This window comes from Tyto alba, unplaced genomic scaffold (assembly GCF_018691265.1).
Source record: "Tyto alba isolate M040663 unplaced genomic scaffold, T.alba_DEE_v4.0 Super-Scaffold_18, whole genome shotgun sequence".
Classification (NCBI taxonomy): domain Eukaryota; kingdom Metazoa; phylum Chordata; class Aves; order Strigiformes; family Tytonidae; genus Tyto; species Tyto alba.
The window spans coordinates 16,416,179-16,437,991 of NW_024881280.1; the positions used below are offsets into that span (position 1 = coordinate 16,416,179).

At 39.8% G+C, this 21,813-nt stretch overlaps 1 protein-coding gene across 3 annotated transcripts in view; it reads left to right on the top strand.

Annotated features, from left to right (window-relative positions):
• DPH6 (diphthamine biosynthesis 6) overlaps positions 1–8,812 on the top strand; it is a 212,466-nt gene extending 203,654 nt beyond the window's left edge. For all 3 annotated transcript variants that reach the window (XM_042791053.1, XM_042791054.1, XM_033010343.2), the window contains one exon: positions 8,494–8,812. In XM_042791053.1, the coding sequence (XP_042646987.1) occupies positions 8,494–8,609 (116 nt within the window). In that variant the 3' untranslated portion in view covers positions 8,610–8,812. The remainder of the gene's footprint in view (positions 1–8,493) is intronic.
• Positions 8,813–21,813: the final 13,001 nt, after the last annotated feature.

Consider the following 21,813-nt stretch of genomic DNA (forward strand, 5'->3'; position numbering starts at 1 on the left):
TTTTCATGCTCTGCTATTTTCTAACCTATAGCCGCCAGCTTGAGTTATTATGGAAGCTAAATCGTAATTCTTTCTACTGAGAAACAGCCCTAACTAATGAGCAGAGTTGCTCAGTAACATTTGTTTATCTTTAAAACAGTTACATTTATTTCTGCAACTTGCCACTGATGTGCATGATTACATACCTAATTTGTCTGGTACTGTGTGTACTTTGGAAGGTAATTTCTGTATATCCAGAGAGAGTTAGGTGGCATACAGTTCTCTTAGGGATGGCAGTTGGGATTGAAACTGTAATTTTTATACATATCAGTATCAAACTTCATTTGCTGATTATGACTGCCTGATTTGCTTACCTCCTCAGCATTCCTGGTGCACCTGTCACACTGTACAGCTGTACTAAAATGAAATTTGGGGTTTGAAATTTGGGAGGAAGTTCAGGACTGAATGTATACCTGGGAGAGGATGTTTTAAGATGGTAGTATCCATTAACTCTGTTTGAATATCTTACCTCATCCAGCCTCAGTTCTGCTGTGCAGGCTGTCTGCTGGAAAAAAGAGATGGACCATTTTAGGTCATCTTCTCCTTCACAGGTTTCTTCTCTTTGGTACATGGTTTCATGTTTTGCCTAGCCTAGTTTCAAATACCCAATGTACCTGAGTCAAGTTTTGTTTTGGGCTGAATTTCTGTCTGCTTGTATTTGCATAGGACACCAATGCCATTTTCATTTCATTTATTTTATTACATAGATCCCAATTTTAACAATATCATGTTATAAATTTCATTTCAATCTGCTCCTTATTACACAAAAGTACTACTAAGTCTTTTTTCATCAACCAGCTTTTTAAGATTTTTGAGCTGGTAGCTGGCCTTTTGCTTATGGAAAGGCAAAAGGCTTTTCTTGTCTGTTAATAACAGGGGAGGAGGGGAATGCCAGGGACCTTCTCTTACAGAATGACAGTACTCCACTCCCAGCAAAATACAGAGAAAGGGAAATAGATGTTTACCTTTTTTTTTTTTTCTAAGATGTACAGTATACTTGGACACCACTGAAATCATTATTTAGTAGCAAAGATGTCCTAAAGTTTACCTACCCCATTCTGAAGCTCTGAGGATATGTCCCAGTTCATTAGTTTGAAAAGTCTTTATAGATGCAAAGTATTATTTTTCATTTTGTTTAGGAAAGGCTAGGAATTAGAATTCCTTATTAGGGAAGGAGAAAAGTTCTTTCATGACTGAATTAAACAGAAGCCTTCAGAAGAATAGAAAGGGGTTGGTTCATTCCCATCTTCATGTAACTTGAATTACAGGGTTTAGTAAGTGAAACAGATCATAAGCTAAACCCTGCGGAGTCCAGAAAGCTCTAATTAACGCCCACAGTGAGTAACTTTTCTGAAATTGGTCTTTAATCAAACTTTGCTCTGAAAACAAAAGAAGGTATCGTGGCAACTTGATAAAAGAGATGCATTGCCAAGGCTGACAGGCCCACAATCAAACCAGCACTAAAAATAAATGTTTTGTCTACTAATTTTCTTTCAGATGCTAAAAAAATGCATTAGCTACAGTCTAAAAAAACTTCCATAGTTACTCAGCCAAGTGACTCAGCTCTAGAAAAGTGAGATTCCTGTAAATGTTAATGACCTCCCTGATTATGCGTGAGCCATCTTTCCTTCCCACACCCTCCCGCTGAAGCAGAGGAACAGCAGAGAAGTTGGTGAGCCTGGGAGGGGAACTTCTGGATTCCTTCAGAGCCAGTCATTTGAGGCCAGCTGTCCCTCTCCTGTTGCTGCTGGTGGTGCAGACCTCAGGCATCCTCACCAACTAGCTAGTCTGGATTTAGATAAGCCAATCATTCATCTTTCTTATATCTCCCATGAACAATAAGGTCCATGGCTGCTACCTTGCACACTCACAACTTCTCCTTACTGAGAGCAGGAGTTATCAGTAAGGCATGCAGAGAAACAACTCATTTTCCTCTTCCTCTGTTCAGCTGTAGGAAGAGTTGCTCTGACTCCTTGGGGTACCCATCCAAGTCTACAGCAACTTTCATTATGTTTTCACTGTAGCCTATGTGAAAACATTGCTAGAACTGTTTTTTCAGGTTCAGGATAGATTCCAAAGGGACAAGAAGTCCACTGCACAAACAGGACTAGCAGTAAAATATAATAAAACTGTAGTCTTCCCTTTAGAGAAGATTTTTATCTCAGTACAAAGAAAGACGTGGACCTGTTGGAGTGGGTCCAGAGGAGAGCCACAAAAATGATCAGAGGGGTGGGACACTTCTCCTGTGAGGACAGTCTGGGAGAGTTGGGGTGTTCAGCCTGGAGAAGAGAAGGCTCCGAGGAGACCTTATAGTGGCCTTCCAGACCTTAAAGGGGGCTTGTAAGGAAGATGTGGACAAACTTTTTGACAAGGCCTGTAGCGACAGGACAAGGACTAATGGTTTTAAACTACAGGAGGATAGATTTAGACTAGTTATAAGGAAAAAATTTTTTAATATGAAGTTGGTGAAACACTGGAACAGGTTGCCCAGAGAGGTGGTGGCCACCCCAAGCCTGAAAACCTTCAAGGTCAGGTTGGACACAGCTCTGAGCAGCCTGATCTGAAGATGCCCCTGCTTATTGCAGGGTGAGTGAACTAGATGACCTCTAAAGGTCCCTTCCAACCCAAATTATTGTATGGTTCTATGATTCTGTTTCATTTGGTGAATGGTCTGCTGGGTGAAGTGTTACCCTGTTTTGTTGTACCTACAACCCACAGTATTTTTTGACCAAAATGGCAGAGGCCTATCAGTCTAGATCCTAATAAACATATCCTCCACAGAAGAGGTTGCAATCATCTGAAATGGTTCTCTGGTATTAGAGATAAGCTGAAAGTGGATGGTTAGCATTGGATTTAGTGCATCCAGTCCAGGCTGTATTTTCATCTGTTATGTGATTACTAGAAAAAAATATTTTCATTGTTACAACTAAAACTAGTTTGGTGAGAGAAACAAGAAGCCCTTGAGTATAGATGAGTCCATAGATATGACAAAGTGAAATGAAATGTGACAAATCCTTGAAGTTATGTTTTTATGAAAGAATCATTTGCAAATAAAGACATGCAGATCTGAATGGCTGCTTTGGCATCTGACCAGGCATGCATTTGTAGAGACCTGAGTTCCAAATGCAACTGCAACACCCTCTGTAATTTTTTTTTTCCTTAATTTTGGGGTATGTATACTTTACAAATAGGCTTGAAACAGTAAATTTGGGGTTGTTTTGAAGGCTAAATTATGTCAGTTACTTTTATTTAAAAAAAAAAAAAAACAAATTTTATGTATTTACTATTCAACAGGAAAGCTCATTCATCAAATGTTGACTTCGAAACAAGGGAGAGAAATCTAGACACAACTTAAGACATTTTCACAACACAGATTAGATTTTGAAAGTTATGTAGCAAAGAACACAAATTCTTTTATTGACATAGTTTCAAAGTCTGGCTTAGGTAATCACAGGTCTAAAGTAGTTTCACAGCCTTATCCGAATTCATATTGGTCATTTGTCTCATATATCATGGCAACAGACTTCCCCTGCAATTCTGAGCAGGTGCTTAACTCATATTCAGATAAATAACCCAGGCCAGAGTGACTGAAGTGCAACATCAGTATTGCATGAAGCAGCTTATATCATCTCTGGAGCTGTGCCTAATCTGGCCTGCCAAAAGGTGCCTATTACCCCTATTACCAGTCCTTAACAAAACTCATTTACACCCTGATCATCATTAAAAGTATGCAAATCATCACTGGTATTACAAATAAGTAGGCAAAGACAGACTGTAACTCAAAACCAGAAGGACCAATGGAAAGTAGTGTATTAACCAGGATAAACAGTCAGGAGTGGTTTGCTTCCAAAGCAAGTTCCATTTCTACTCTCCTAAATTTAGTTATTGTTGATTTTTTTCTTTTTGTGCATATGTTTCCCACTTGAAAAAAGAAATCAAGACCGACTGCAAATTTTATGATTTTGGAAGAAATTTATAAAAGCATTGAGTAGCATATCTTTAGCCACTTTTCCCTGGAACTGGTGGGCTTTTAGTATTTTTTAAGATCTTGATATGTTTTCGAAATGGAAGCACAATTATTTATAAGACGTTGCCCCCATTTTTACTGTGGTCAGAGCAATTTTGAAAACCCGGTCCCTTAACAGGGAAATGACCAACATAACCAACATGACATAATGTCATCAAGAATAGTAAAGAAAACCATAAGGTATCATACAAAAAACAAATATTGGACTATGCAAAATGTCCACATTATCGTCATTTAAAATCTTCACAGCTGCAACAAAAAATCAGCAGAAAATCACATTTTGCAGTGACTCACGTTTATGTTCCAACAGCATGTTTTTGTTTACTGGACTTGATTTTCGAACAGAAGGGTATTGATTACAACGAAGCAAGCAAACTGTACAGGTTTTGTTTTAAAATCTTATATTCCACTACATCATTTTTATTAAGTAAAAGTGTGGGTAAAACCCTGAACTGTAAAAACAGATAATTTTTTAAAAGCACATTTTCCTTCCTTGCTATGGTTGTAAACCACAGAGACAGTCAGCTTGATGTTTAAGAAGGGGAGGGAAGGTCTCCAGTTCCTCGTGTTTCACCTTTTCATTGCACTGCCTGATCATTTAAGGCAGTGGCTTGTTCCAGACAGCTTTAATTAAACTATGCTGTCAAACTGTATATAGATCAATGGAAATGATCCATAACAAGAGGTTAATCATGTATTTGACATGTTCCGTCCAGTTCAATCACCTTCTACCATTTCTGAGGCTTTACTTCCATGTGGCAAAGCCCTGAATGCGTATATGTATTTTTTAATCCATCTCATTAGTGACCATATGCTTTGGCTTCAAGGGAGACAGGAGCTGTCTGCAATCTGCCAGGGATTTAGCGACATCAATAATTTGTGAATAGTCATGTTGGTACTGGTCGAAGGGTTAAGTGTTCTGCACACCAGGGGCACATCTTTTGGGACTGCAACTCTTAGTCAACTGTTAGGAACCTGATCCCCTGTGACGCATCTTTTCAAAGTACATGCTGCGTGTCAGATCTCCACAGCTGAAGCAATGGAGCTTTATTAGCTCAGGGATTTAAAACCCTTCTCAAAGCAATGTAACAATATATTTTGGTTAAAAAGTGAAGGAAAGATAGTAGTTGTAATATGAAAGTGATTTTTTATGTACTGGGCTAAATGTGATCTTCCTTTGTGTTACCATTTTCCTTTTAAATTGGAGCTATTAGGTTACTCTTCCCCTGCAAATATCCAGTGATGCAAGAGTATGGCAGCAATAATGGGGACCTGAGTTTGGAAATATAAGTGGATTCTGTGGCCTCACCTCATACTGCCTAAATCCTGCTAAAGCCAATGACAGCACAGATGTAAACATCATCTTCCTAATCACTTGGAATGACCCTTTAGGAACTCCCAGGACATTGTTTTATCTACTTAGTGTGAAAAGCACCTTTAAAAACAGGAGCTTACAGTGTTAGATTGTACCATGTTACATGGAAGGCTGCTAAGTCAGCGTGAAAGATCATCAAACTATTGATCTCAGTATCCTGTCCTTACAGAGGAAAGGCAGAAATAGATTGTAAAGCCAGAATTTTTGGTGAGAGAGGGAAAGACTTCGAATTATTTTTGTTCATTTTAAGTTTTGGTTATGTCCATATCCCTCAGCTGTACCCAGCTCAATACAAAAATGCATAGTGGTGCAGAAAGAAACGCCGTACAGAACCTGTGCCCTGAACTTCTGCTGATCAGTTGGGAGTAGCAGGGAACCACTATACAGGATGAAGCTCTCCTGCTTTCAGCAGATTTCATGCAGTAATAATAATTAATGCAGACTGTCACAGGAAATGAAAACATGAACAATACACACCACTTGTTTTCTGCTTGCTCATCAGTTGGGTTTGTCTGTGCATTAATAAACAGTCTGTATCAGAGCAGATTAAATAACTTTAAGACCGGTATCAGTCATATATAGCTCCTGTTAAAGCTCTAGTAAATACGCTCACTGTAACCCTCCTTCCTTTACTTGTTTTCACTTTTAAGATCAACTTTTACATGTATAGCATGCAACTGAGCAAACACTTCTGTAAATGATGTAAAGAAAATAAATTTTCGAAATCTTTGAACAGTTGCATACTTCAGAAAACACTCATATTCATGTCTGAGGCTCTTATTTATCTAAAAGCATAATTTCCTTAAGTGAAAAAACAGATTGTGTCTTTATTAGTGTCACATCATAAAAAATATACAGTTAGTATTGGAGGATTTAGAGTAACTTACTATAGCAGGTAAAATATATAGCTGTCAGTTTTTGAATTGTGTCAGCTATGATTACATAGGCTGCCACAGATTTGCTAATTGTGCATTGTCTTCTGTGGGAACTTAGAGTACAATTTTACTATTTTGGAAGACCCAGTCTCCTCTCTTCAGGGGAATTTTGCATGAGCAGACTTTTATTCACAATTTTTATATGTATAAAAAAGCACATCTAAGGTAGGATGTTTTCAGATCAAATTATTTGACTTATAAGAAAACATTTAAAGACATATGTCCCAGATTTTTATCCACATTTCAATTATACGTGTGTAGGCTTTGCTGCAGTAGTTTGCACTAGCAATTCAAAAGGCAGTGGTCTTTTGGAAAGGTGGCTCTTTCTGGCTAGCATCCAAGTCCACTAGGGCATGTTCAAGTGTAAATGTTTATGGCTATTTTGGCCACCTCAAAAAAACCCAAAAGAATGGAGTTATATTTCCAGATAGCCTCACTTTCAAATTCTCCCTTTGAAAGTAATACCGTGTTTTCTTATGGTAGCTTTTATCACTGTTTCACAGCTTTTAAGCCTGTGAAAAAAAGTTGAAGACTACAATTATATTTTCACAATTTTAATTGAGGGAAAAAAAAAGGAAATGTAATTTTATTAGGGTGGAATTGGTGATTTTTGAGGTGGCTTGCCTTTACCCACTTCCACTTAATGCCTTCTGAGCCAGCTTAGCTATGAAGTTTTCTGAAGTCAAAGTTTAGACTGAAAATGTTAGCTGATGGTTAATTATCGGGTCACTGCTGAATATCTGCAATGCATAGACTGAGTCCCTTTTTACACACAGCATGAAGAAGTCCTCTGACCTTTGACGTGACTGTTGATCTTTGTCTCACCCTTGTCTGTTTTCACTGCTGATGTCAATGATGTTAATACAAAAGGAAGTCAGAATTTCAAAAGACTGGTACTATCTCTGCAATATTTTGTAGGTAGCATTGCCATTATTACATTAATTTATGCTACTGCTGCCAGGTAACAAGAGAGAAGAATTTGGGCTTCAGTAAATACAATTGCAAAATTCCTGTTTTTTCCTGGATGAGGTAACATTTTGACTGAACTGCCTATTCACCGTTTCGCAGGCAGCAATGCCAAAAAGAAAAGCTCTGACAGTTTTCAGGTTCTGCCCTCTTTACACCCTCTCCAGCCAAGATTGTTTAGTGTTATAAAGAATTGCCATAATCACAGCTGAAGACAGAAATAACTTATTGAAACCAAAACATCTGCAGGCCATACCTTACCATTGGGAAACTGTCTTCTGGACGGTCATTTGGAGGGTTTTCAGTAGTCTTCTTTAACGGTTCCATGTGGCTGGATTTCTAGCATGTCCACTGAGGCAGTAACACAACCTGAAATGTCTTGAGGTTGTCTTTAAATTTTCCATTCTTTAGTTTTCCATAGTCTCTTAATTAGATCTTCTCCATTATTAATTCTGTTCCCATAATGGACTTTAAATTTACAAACTTCTGCCACACATACCAGTCCCTTTAGAGCTCTTTATAGGCAGATTCTGTATTTCTAGCAGTTTGAATCTTTCTATAATTCTTTATGTGCAGTCATATATGTTGCCGTGCCTGGACTTCCTCCATTATATATTCAGCATGGCATACTTCCATTGATTTCAAATGTAAATCAAGTTCATAATGTTTTAAAAAATGGCCCACTTTAACTTCTAGCAGATTGGTGCACCACAGTGGGACTTGAGAGCAGAATTTTGTTTACAGACAGCTATGTGCTGATCATCCAAATATCAAAAATGACAAAGAGCTGAATTTCGACTGGCCTTTAGTTATTTTTACTACCTGCACTTAGTTTCAGCATGCTATATCTGTAATCAACAGACCACTCACTCACTCAAGGTTGAGAAACACGCTTTTAACTGTTTTGCTGAATTATGGCCTTAGGCAACGTGTAAAGTTAATCTCAAATTAGTCGACAAGGAGGTGGGAGATGATGATTCTTCCTTCTATATAAAATGAAAACTTAGAGTTGCATTTCACTTCCTTTTGTTAATTTCTACTTCACAGTAATTTTCAAAAATACATTTAGAAGACATTCTTAAGAGATAGGACACAATAGAAAATGAGACAAAGACAAAAAGGATTCATTAATTGTTTTGTTTCTATTTCAGGACTGCAAAAATACCTTGAAAAATATTTGGGCAAGAAGACCCCAGCTCTGATTTTAGTACCCGTGGTAGATTTACCCGGTAAGGAAGTTATGCATATAACATGCTGGCTAAGCTAGTAATTTAAAAAAAGAGGAGCTGATAACAAAACACACATTCCATCCAGGAGAGAACAAAGAAAAGAACTGATCATAACTGTGTTGGATACTTTCATCAAGCAGTATTGTTTGATTCAAGCAAAGTCATATTTAGCTTGTTAATGATGCCTCATGATATGTGACAAAGTCAGCTTTGTATGAACAATAAAGGTTTCTTTTCAAAATATTGTGTTTTTTTCTCACTTATTTTTAGATATGTTCTGGTAATAGCAGGTGGCTCTTGGGAGATGTCAGTTGCTCTGATCTCATCAGTTCTTTTGTTTGATATATTTAGGCCTGGTTACAATAAACTGATTATAACTTCAGATCTTTTGGACAGAGGTGAAACTAGAACATTAGCTCCAATACTGTTTTAAAAACTGAATTTCTTTCAATTCTATGTTGAATTTACTGACTTCAGGCCGACTCATGAAGGCTTTATTTGTGGCCAGATTTTAACCCTTTTCTTGCATCAGGGAAGAATTATTTGGATGCACATTTTACCACAGCAAATAATGGAGATGGCCAGACTGCAGGATTTGCCATCCTGCTTTCTGAGGCAGTATTGTCGTGCTTTACATCTGGTAGACAGCTCTTTAATAAGAGCTACCAGTAGTCCCCAGGGCTTCAGTCATCTCCAGAAAATCAACAGGAGTTTCACCACTGCTTGTATTAAAACACACTCAGGCACACAGGTAAAGTTCCTATTAATTTCATTGCAACTGATATTTTACTCATAACATGATATAAGAGCAATATAGGAGAGAAAGCCTTTTGGACTTTGCTTGAGGCAGTAAGGCACTGTAGAGAAATCTTATTTTCAGACAAAGGCTATAAAATTAAACCTTCAAGAAAGAGTATCAGACCTTTGCCTTGCCTATGTTTTAAATCTGTATATTCTCACGGCTTCTCTCCCAGTGTGTGAGCACTGGAGCTAAATGAGCAGCACTCCGGCTGTCCTTCTCTCACACCAGCGTATATCTGAGATACTTCCACAAAAGGCAACTGCATGGCAGTCAGTTTGCATTGGGGTGACATAGAGGTGGACTTAGCACTTCAGCTTCAGTTTCTTACCCACTACCAGATATGCACTGGGCAGCAGCTGATACGAAACTAGTGACCAAAGATCTTCCTCTGATAGACGCTTTGCATGTCCAGCATACGATGCTGATCATTACTTGAAAATAGAGACTGTTAAATTATGTTGTTCCTTACTATTACATCAAGTAATATAGCAGACCTGCCATCTTCTTTAGTAAGAATTATTTTTTTTCACAGTTATTCAAATATTTTTGGAAGGGGGAAGGCAAAGAGCTTTTTATATACCAGTGCATAAACACATAGATACATTAAATTAAATTTATCAAGAAAAAAGGGAAGAATCTGTTAACAATACATTAGTTCATTCACATTCAGTATCATTTGATCCTTGTTCTTTCCCATAATCAGAAAATAACCTTTTAACAGCAGGATGTGTCTGTTTTGTTTGAATTCTACTATTTTAGCAGGCCAAATAATTTTCTTACTTCTCTCTGGAAATACCAGTATTTTATTTCTCACAGTGTGGAGTGCCCACAGACCAGAAACACAAGCTGCACTGAAACAGGAGAAGGAAATAGTACTTTCAGAGAGATGAGGATAAAGCTTAATTTTTCATTGATACATATGGAAGACAAATAGATGACATAAGTTTGACTGTGTCTCCTGTAGCAGTCTTTTTTTCATAGTGAGTTTAAAAAAGATACCGAAACATGTTGATCTTGGCTTTTGTACTGTACTGCATATTTTAAGGTGGCAGGATATTTGCTCCTAAAGAAACCAGCTTTTCCGGCAAGTTTTCCTGCAAGATTCATGACTCAAACTATCCATCTTTTCCCCAGTAGAGGTGCATTGAAAAATGGTAACAGAATGCATTGGTCTGAAAAACAGTGTGATCATTATTTTTTTTCTTAACAGAAAGCAAACCTTTTCATTTTTTTAGACAACTATAACTTGAATGGGTTTACTTTGTGAATAGCTAAAAAATAATAGTTTGCTGACTTTTTCTCCTCGAGAGGCTTCATACAGCTTCTAAGTGGTGTAACTAAAATTATAAACTGGGTCTTCGGTGTTTTAAATAAGAACAATGCAATTTGTTCAACATTGATATGCAAGGTAGGTAAGTGCTGCTCCATATAGAGACCTAAGACTTTTATAATAGAATTAACACCATTTTATCTGGCTTATGCTACCATACTTTCATCATAATTACTGTGTCCTACTGTGAATAAGTTATTTCACAGAGCTCTTTTTCGCTTTGTAACAAAAGTGCTAGTTGAAGACGGGAGGTGGGGAGACAGACACACACACATACACACACACGTATTTTAGTGAAAAGAGGAAAAGACACCTAATACTCAAAATTTATAAATGCAGGGTTTGTTTGTTTGTTTTGTTGTTTTTTTTTTTTTTTTTTTATAACTAGCTTTGCTGAGTGTTTACCCCAGTAGGTTTTAATCTTGAGACTATAAATCCACATACTGTGCTAAGACACTGTTTTTGAGGACTTCATATATATACACAGATTCTTCTGTTTTTCTGATTTTTACTAAGCCTGCAGAAAAATGTTTCGTATGTATATTATGACACAAAATGTTGGCTGATCTAGGTTCCAGCACACAGAAGGGATATGTAATAGGTAGGAAAATGTCTTTAAAAATGTAACCTGGGATTTTAATTTTTCCTTTCTCTGCTGTAACAAGCGTTAGAATAAGGCTTATACATCAACTCTTTTTTTTCCAAAAGAAACCTATGTCTTGTTCCTAGTTCTCTATGCCAGTGAAATTTTGTCTCCTGCCTCCTTTAAAAACCTCTGTATATCAATTTCTTTAATTGACTGAAAGCATGTTAAAGTGAACTGACCAAACGGGACTGCAAGACCAAAACTGATTTAATAACTTTGTGTTTTACACATTTCAAAACCCAGTGATGGAGACAGTACCAGTGAGCCTTTACAATGCACATGGCTAAGCAGCTATAAAGGCACCAGAGCTGATCTTCCTAAATAGATTTTAAAATGACATTGAGATACTTTAAGCAGAGATTATTTAATTTTTTTTCCCTGTGAGTTTTATAGTTAGGTAATTCAGGAGCTGATTTGTTACACCAGATAGCATGGATGCATCTTTCCCCTTAGCCTTCAGAAGTCTGACGGGCATTGGAAGCAGGATGTCTCCTGAGTATTGGAGAGGTGATCTGAAGCAGCTCTTCTCCTTCAAGGACATCCTGTTCAATCTATTATCTCCTGTCTATGGGCAGTAGTCTAGTCTATCAAAATACAGTGATTGAATAAAACTTTTATTTCAAATAAATGAATGCATTGATTTAATAAAAGGTTTGTACTGCATGGTATAATAGTTCTCTAAATGAACACTGAAATCCTAAAATATAGAAACTTTTCATGTGTCCAAGTTAAATCTTTGTTACTTCTTTCAGGATGGGTTTGCTGAAGCAAACCTAGTTTATTCTGTATGTTAAACTGTCCTGAGCTCTTGGAATACTAACTGGCATTTATTATAAGGAACTTGCTTTTTACTATTATAAATGCCTGGCATTGGGAATTCATATTAAGAATACTTGACAATTTACTAATTTATGATCTCTTTAGTTGTATTTTAATATTTTTGGCAAGCCAGCCTGTGTTGATGTATTAGCCAAACATTCAAAATACAGACTTGAGATCTTGAAAGCTTATTTTTTTCAACTTTCATCTGAACACTGAATATTTTTGACATATTTTAAATTTTAATTTTAAAAAACAGACTGGGTACCTGTGAACTGAACCCGTATGTTACATGCAAGTGCCCTTTTACTGATGACTCACTGCTCACAATTTCTTGGCTTTGACTCCTGCTAGATTAATTCATGGCTAGGATTTGCCCGTGGTTTCCTGCTTTTCTCATTTTTCAGAGCACTGTCTGCTTTTCCCCTATATTCCCAGAGAGTCAGGTTGTTCCGAGGAGCTTCTCACAGGATATGTCACTGGCAGCAGTCTCCTTGTCATTGCCTTGACTCTCCATTTCATTTGCAATGTTTGAAAACCATTTCTTGGATATGTCTGCTCATTCTCCATTTCCTATCATATTGCTATTTTGTGATTGTGTCATTTAATCCTAAATCATCTTCAAATACTGTTTGCATAGTTTAACCCTGTTGACAAGACTTACTGTCCGTGGTAAAAACAGGATCTGCTCAAAATAGGTCAGATTCCACTTTTGCTTCTCCCAGCTTTCAGAAATTCCATCTCTTCTCTAAATTGCTCAGATCTCCAGCTCAGAAGAAAATAATGTTTCAGAACGAAAACATAAGCTGAACTAAACACCCTGAACAAACTGACAGCTGCCCCAGTCTTGTAACCTGTTAGGGGACAGCAGGGCCAGGAGGCACAGGTTAGGATCACGCCTCCCCTTTCCTGGGTAAGTTCCAGCATATCCATTAGTTTTCTTGTGCCTCTATTTCCATATTTGTATGTTTTCTCACCCTTGCAAAGGTGTTGGCAAAGAGATGCTATGTTGTAGTCATACAACCTGCAATAACAAAAAGTTTAGACCGAGTGAGCAGCACACAAGAGTGTGAAAGCAATGTTGTAGTGGGAACCGGAACGAATGTGATCACAGATAGCAATTTGCATGAGCACAATCTGGAGAGCTTTTCTCCCAGCACACTGCCTGCAGCAGTCTCAGATCACAGGAGAAGTCTATAATACATCTAGTAACATTAATGATACGTTTTACAGCACGAGTCATCTCCCGACGATCCCGGCGTGCCTTACAGGCCCGTCACCGACACCCGTGGGAGGCCGCGGGTGGGCCGCCCCCGCTGCGCAGCGGGAAGCGGGGGCAGCGCAGGGCCCTGCCCTGATGCCGCGCCGAGGTCTGCTCCCCGCAGCCCCCCCGGGGAGGGGTGTTTGCCTTGGCAGAAGCACAGGTACCACAGAGAGACTTCAACCCCAAAGCCACCTCGTCAGGCAGCTAGCACTACTACTTTCTGTTACTCGTGAGAGGACTTGTTCCACTTTAGATTTTGCCATAGCAGAGGGGAAAAATCCCTCTTCTGGGCTCTGTCAGGCAGCAGTCTATATTCTCCTTTTGCAACTCCTGCTACTGACGGCTGCTGGCAGTACTCTATAACCCTAGCACCCTTGGTATATCGTATTACTGCCATACCCCCACGTTACAAGAAAGACATCATTTGTCTGGGATAGAAGTTATGGTGTTGCATGAGGGGCGCAAGCTCGTGCAAGCATCACTTCACCTTCTCTGATTCCCATGGTTTTGTTGGTAGCTGCCTTGACAGTAGTTTATTTTGTTGCTTATAGAAGAACAGGGGTCCAGAAGGAAGAAATACATTTCTCAGATGTAAGAGTTATCTCGTTGCAACAAAGTTCAGTCCTACTCCCACACAGACCCAACCGTTCTGCAGCAAGACCCAGATACATGCAAATGTAGAGCCTTTTGTAACTGAACCAAATTTCCACAGCTCCGCGCTGGATCTGTTAAGGTTCAAAGCAGGAGGTGTTAAATGATATGAAATAATAGAAAGGAAACGCACACAAGAAGTCAGTACCAAAGGAGTGGTATTAGGAACCAGTGGGGAAGCCAAGCTAAAAAGGCAAAAAACAGGTTTAAGGACCTAAGGGGTTTATTCTTTATTTATAGGGTCGCTTTGAAAGAATGGACCCTGGACTGCCTTCTCACTATTGCTAGTTGCAACTATAAAAGATTAACGTAAGAGGAATAAATAGAGTTTCCAGGAAAGAGATCCAAAAGTGAACTTTAAAACACATCTCTCATCCTTGCAACGAGGTATAAAATGGTAAATGCTTTGACTACTCTAACAGTGTGCTTCAGTCTGGCATCTGAACGTGAGGACACCTGAAAATGAGGGTGATATGTAAGAGGAGCCACCAGCTGTGTGCCACCCTGCTGCTAGGGGACACTTCTCCCGGGCACTGCCACAAGGAACACGTGGCTAATAGGTCTTGACTGGAGAGCTGTAACCCCTGAATGTGCTTCTCGTTCCTACTCCTCCCACGTCAATGCACTACAGTGCACCAAGATGTTGATTCAGGACTTGCCTTTCATTGTTATGGATCTTGTTTAAAACTAACTATTTAAACACTAAAAGTCAGAGTATCTCATATTACTGCTCAGATTAGGCAAGCCAAATGTGATTCTCTTTATGCTACAGTCCCCTATGCAGACAAAAAGCTTTCTCAGGTTGAGAACCTGTCACTCACGTAATTATTTAGAGAAAGACAGCTCCACTACTTCACTCCAGTACTTCACAAGAGGAATGGAAACATTAGGAAAAGTTTTTTCTTTGATGTAGAATATGCTGCCACTTTTTTGTTATTAAAATAGGAGCTAACTTTAAATAAATAAAATTTTGCCTGGAGGCTTCTGAAAACTAATGTTGTGTTTTGACAGTGTCATTTTTCTGATTCCTGAAAGCACTATGTGAGTTAGCTCAGGACTTCATCATGATTTTTCTTCTATGCTACATACAGCGAATTATTTTTTCAGCTCTGGATTTTATTTGATTTTTCCCCCTCTCTTGCGCGTGCTTTCTCTCGCTCACACACATACACACAGAGTCACATCACTGTGAAACTTTCTCATTTGACAGGTGCTGCCCAAAGCTGTTTTTTCCCTGTTTTAAGGGACAGGTGGATCAACCCCCTGTAGAAGTGAATGAGAGGCTGTAGTAAATTGCAGGCAGCTACCACTATTTTTTATTGGGAAAAATGGATGAAAAGCAGTCATCTTTGAAATGGAAAATAAATTAAGGATATTAAGAAAGGTCACACAAAAATCTTGTGAGAGGACAAAATTTTGTTTAAAAAAAACACACTACCTTCAATGTGCAATTTGTATGTAATGTCTTTTTAATTGGGCTTGTAGGTTTTCTATCCTCTAAATTCATGCTTTGCTACAAAGGATAGTGATGTAATGATGATATAGGGCTTTGAGAAGAAGAAGATAGTCTTCAAATAACAGCTGATTTGAGACCCCAGTCTTTGATGGTAATTTATGGTTCTCTTTTAAAAAAAGTAAAAATTCGTCTAGGTGTATGCTCAACTAGAAAACGCAACGTGTGCTTAGAGAGAGAAAAAAGATTGCTAACAGTGTGTCTTACAGCATAAAGTGTGACCCTAAAATTGCACATTGCTGAGCATTCTTAATGTGCTGTGAGCAATTTCATACACTGTATTTCAAACACTGAGTGCACACTCTAATATGTACATATATCAGGGGGTGGCCAAAGTTTTTGATATGTGTCACAAAGTGATTTCAAGGGATTAAAAGAATTGGCCAAAGGCCTTCAATTCTACTTTAAAACAACTATCAACATTTCAAATTTATATTTATTTTCTATTTGAATGAAAATAAAAGACTTAAATGGGGGTTTTTTTGATCATGGTTGTATTTTTTTTTTTTATTAAAAAAAAAGGAATCGGGTCTAATTGTTTATTTTCTTATAGAAAAGCTCAGATTTTCTATTCAGATTCTTTTCTTTTCTGAAATTACCAGAACGCTTTGGACCACGGAAACCTTTCTGTTGTAGAACTTGTTGCAATTTACATCTCTTAAAATATTTGGCTAGAATGTCAAATTCTATTTAAAAGATATTTTTCTTGCTATGATACTTTGAGACATCTTTTTTCAAGTAAAAAAAGAACCTTCTCTCTCTGATGTAAATAGAGTTCAGACACACGAGCACAATTCTCAGAGACAAGAAATCTTAAATTCTGACACTGACATTGAACTTTGCAATGGTTGTAAATTATATATCTATGCTCTCTTCCCTCCTGTAAAATGAGGACAACAATAATGGGTTAGATTAGACTGTTGTGAAGATTCTCCTGTAGGCAGTGACAGGTCTACAGTGAGGTATCCTGTAAGAATTGTACGTCACTTGAAAAGAGAACATGCCTGATGGTCTTTATGTCCTTAGTTGATGGAGCAGGTAATTTTGAGTCCTAAGCCAGCTGTGAAATACAGAGACTTTTTAAAAGATAACACTGTCAGAGTTTTTCGCTTGCTTTCTGGTCTACCTTGCAGACTTTGGGATGGTATGGAGATGGTGTTGGGGACAGGTTGGCGCAGGAGCCTGGAGCACAGCCCAGGCTCGTGCCTCCTGTACAGCTGCAGGGCAATGGTCTGGGACTACTCTTACATTTTCGTGTTTTTCTCTGTATCCTCAAAACTAGATAGCAGTGTTTTTAATATTACTGAGATTTTAAAAAAAAAAAAAAAAAAAAAATTACTTCTCTGCTGAAGTTGGGGGGTTAAGAACTGCAAATAGGGTTGGAAGACTGAGAAAATTGCTTTTTCTCTTCTGTCATCTGATGTTGTATGCCTTTGGTCTTTGGACAACTCTTCCCTTGCTACCACCATGTTTCTCTTTTCACCCCTTTCTTTCCCCCTCTTTGTCGTCCTATTCCTCCTTTTTGATTTCCTTTTCTTCCTTCTCTCCCTGATGCTGACTTACAATGACCAGTGTATGTTCAACGAAAGGAAAGTCCCACATGAGCTCTTCTTTTGGAGTCACAACTAAGGACCTCAAAAATCCAAGCTAAGATGAGGACCATAAGCATAAGTGAGACAGCACACAGAAAAAAAATTGAAAGCAGAGCACTGCAGCTAGAACCCTTGGCATCAGGTACCGCTAGAAATACAAACTATAAAGTTTCATAGATATGAGGTAAAGTAAGCAAGCCTTCCATACTTCTACTCAGGTGTTATGTCTCAACAATGTGACTCAGTAGTGAAATATCATCCGTTGCCTTTATCAAGCCTAAGCTCTCCATATACATTTCTCAAAAGCATCAAAGTGACTGGGAACACAATTTGCATTTTAACTGAGTAGAATTTATGCTCCCAAGTCATGCAAGCACCTTTGACAAGGCACTTGGAAGGTTACCTTCTTGCGAAGGTAATGTTTCATGATCTGGTAGCTTGAACCAAGATTTCCAAAGTTTACCAGAGAACACCTTATAAATAAACTGTAAATGTACTGAAAAAAGGTGTTAGAAAAATCCTCATTATTCCCTGTCTCTTTTATTCATGAGATGTATGGTTTTAAAGGACGGAACAAGGAGTGCCAACCTGTGTAGGTTGAATGTTGAAGAGCAAAGCCTGTCAAAAAACTCTGTCTTTGCCTAGCTGCTCAAAGAACTGATTTCTTCAGTGGTCAAACACCGGAACAGGCTTCCTGGAGAGGTGGTGGACTCCCCAGGCCTGTTAGTGCTCAAGAGGCATTTGGACAATGCCCTTAGTGACATGCTTTAACTTTTGGTCAGCCCTAAAGTGGTCAGGCAGTTGGGCTCGATGACGGTTGTAGGTCCCTTCCAACTGAAACACTCCAGTTCTGTTCTAGTCTAGTCTAGTCTGTTTTTCTGAGTATCTGGCCCATTTTCAGAGTACTGAGCAGTCAATACTCTGGATCTGTTTTTCAATGTAAGGTCCCAGGCTTGCGCTGAGGATGTTACAGGTTAAGCACATAACAAGTTAAAAATCCTGCTGAAAGCCTTTTTAACTGTTCCCAAGCAGAGGTGTCGCTGACGCTACAGGGAACACTAGGTGCTGGTGCTGACCTGATTTTTTAAATCTTGGTTTTAAATCTAACAATCCCCCCCCCCCCCCCCCGAAAGAGCAACGCGATAAAGCTGCTTCCAAGAACGCCGCAAAGAAAGCCTCGGCCCCGTCCCTACCGGGGCAGTAACGGGGACTCTTTTCGAATTTTTCGCTTCCCGCTTCCCCTCTCCCTCCCCCTCGGGCGCGCCCGCCACCGCCTCCCGCCGCGCCCCGCCCCGGCCGGCGGCCGCCATTCCGCGGCAGCGCTGCCGCCGCCATTCCGCGGGCAATGCTGCCCCCGCCCGCTCCCGCCGCGCAACAGCACCCCGATCCCCAGCCCCTTCCTTCCCCGATCCCCAGCCCCTTCCCCGATCCCCAGCCCCTTCCTTCCCCGATCCCCAGCCCCTTCCTTCCCCGATCCCCGCCGCCCCCCGGCGGTGTGTGGGGCTGGAAACACCAGCCCCGGAGCCGGTGTGGGAGCCGCGAGGAGCCTGTGACACGCGGCTGGGAAGCGAACGTGGGGGCGCCCGCGGCCCCTTGTGGGGGGGTGCTGCCTTAAGTCCCTGAAATGCCGCTCACGCTCCGCTGGTGTGCAAAAACGGAGCACAGTCATTAGGAGCGGCGGTTAGTGATTATGATTCCCGATTAACGCATAAAGTGTAACGTACAGCGAACACACACAGAACCTTACTGTACAGTTTTCTGCATTGCAAACCAAGTTTTTTACTCATTTTGTGCTACTGATAACAATTTTGTGTTACCTACTTGGTCCTAGAACTATAAATACAAGAATTACATTCAAAGCAAATATAGAGAGATCCGAGTATAATTTATCAGCTAGGCGGGCAGGAGAAAAAGGTTGTAGCACAAACCATTGCCAAAAGGAGAGTGAAAATGCACTAAGAGAACAAGTCTGCTTTGTCTTATACTTTTAAAAACCCTTCTGTTGGTTGCTTTCTCATGCTGCAGTTTCTTCCATATGCTCCCTACACCCACTAGCACACCCACCTACACACACTCACAATTTACCAACATACTTTATGTCTTTGCTGAATTAAAATCCACACCATCATTCAAATAAAATAAAATAAACAGCTGTTTTCTTTCCACAAAAAAAAAAAAAAAAAAAAAAAAAAAAACAAACCTAACATTTTCTGACTTGGCACTTGCAAAGCATTTGAAAGAAACAGGCTGCTGAAGATGCTTTTTTACTAGCACGTTGTAACACTGCACAGAAGGCCCAGGGTTGGATCTAGACACATACCAGTGCACTTAGGACCACTGCACTTTGGAAAGGGACACTTCCCGGGAGGAAGGACTTAGAAACTATGCAAACAACAGATTGTCCTAATGGTCACTGAGATTCCAGAATGGGCATCAGATGGCTCTCCGGGCCTCATAAATAGCGTATGTAAAGCAGCAGTGACAGGCAGAGCACCGCAAATTCCCATCGCAGGTATTTATTTCGAGGTCTCCCTTCCTACTGGAGAAGTGCAGCTCCAAGCAGCGCAGGCACCAGAGACTGTGGCTAGCATTTACCCTACCTCTGCTATCTGCTGTGCTAGCTCCCGGGTTCAGTCTGAATTCCCAGCTGAGCTTTGAAAGTACCCAGCACATAAACAGGCAGTAGAAGGCAGGGCCTAGAAAGAGTCTGCAACAGGCAGTATTACCGTGCATCCTGCGTTGGCACCCATTCCTGCAGTTTGTCAGCCGTGGGACACCACACCTCACTCTGAAGACCGAAAGGGTTGAAAACAAGACAACCACCCCAAGTTGCCACCTCCACATGTCTCTTTGTTGTACCACTCCATTCTAAATGTTAGAACACAGCTGTCCCAACAGCTATGGCAGGAACTGCCCTCTCAGATCATGTTGGTCACAGCTGAGGCGGCAAGGAGGCTGCACTGTACAGGTGGAAAGCAGCTAAAAGAACAGTAATTAAGTAATTAAGAACAGCCTTGTCATCTAGTAGAACCCAAAGACCTAGATTACCCACTTGGTTTAGTTATAAAACACATTGTGAGACACAGATCCCAAGAATGCATTCCTTAAATCAGCTATATCTATTTCCCAGGATATCGAGTAGGTACATAACAAGCCAGCTGGCAGGAATGGCTGATGGAAGGACTCAGATCCCTTGTTCTCAGCTCAGGTGCCATTCAGAAGTCACAGTCATGAATCCTCGCCTTGGATCAAACACCTAAGCCAGGCTGGACCTTGCATAGAACCCAACTCAGAGAAAGAATCAGTGCTCTCTTGTCTTGTGCAATACAATTCACTGGGATATGGGACAACCATAATCAAATCCATTTCCTGCAAAATGTAGAGAAGGGTTTTAAATCCATTTTAGCTGCTGGAATACTGTAACTGTCAATCACTGACCTACTGAGTTTCTGGCTCTTGCTGTGAGCTTTAATCGGTCTGTCCAGTCTTGGGTGCTTAGTGTCACTGCTGTTAATGGGTGCAAAATTCTACACCTAGGAAGGTGGAGCAGCAGCCAGTGATACAGTGTGGAGCACAAAAGAGAAGATGTTTCACCTTCATCTCAGCACAGGTCAACTCAGAGCTGCCCCCTGATAAAAGCAGGTGAAGCACAGCTTACTGCAGCTATAAGAAGAGTCTTTATGCTCTCCTTCCCCCAAATCACTCTTTTGTTCCTCTGTAGAGGTACTAAGGAACATTCATAAACCTGGTCTCTACCAGGGCTCAGGAAAAATCTGTGATATTCTTCTCAGGTCTCTGAGCTAAAATTCCCTAAAAGTGGCATGGGTTGATGTCCCTCTTTTGTCTCTAAGTCAGGCCACAAGTAAGTGCACTGTGGGGACTAGAAGCCAAAGAAATACATAACTGTTGTCTACCTGAAACATCAAAAGCACTATTCATCCTTGTATTGTCACTTTCAAATTCATGAGAGAAATTCTGTGTCTCATATGTGCTTACCTAACTACTTTTTAAAGTTCATTTACAGAGCTACCATCCTTATTCTCCATGTTGCTGCTACCAAGCAGCTCTCCAAGAAGACTTTGAGAACAACAACAGAAAAAAACTTGAGGCAACTAGACTAAATAGGGGAAATGAACTATGTTTAATCCTTCACTCTAAGGACAAAGACCTATGCTCCACTATGGCTGTGAAACAAGGAACTCGGGTGGGAAGAAGAGCAAAGCTTATCAATTGCTCTGATAAGTGCAGAGTAAGATAATGCAGATCACATTGGTAGAAGCTTGTCATGTTGATCAACACTGACAATTATTGCAGAGGACCAGAAAAACTGTGTTCATAGAAAAACCCAAAACTTCAAACCATGTATGCTAATGAAAGACTATATCCTTGATTGGTTTTTTGTTTTGTTTTGTTTTTCTAAATGCATTTGAACATTTATTTTCCCTTTCAGGAATAAACCAGTGACTTAATTATACAAGGGAAAAACAAAACAAATGATTTCTCTCTCTGTGCTTGTTCTCTCAGTTTTTGCTTTTTCAGGTACAACCCCCTCAGTACAAAACCCCACTTGTTCATGTTTCTGAGCTATTTTGTATCAAACTGTCAATGATATCCCTATTTCCTTA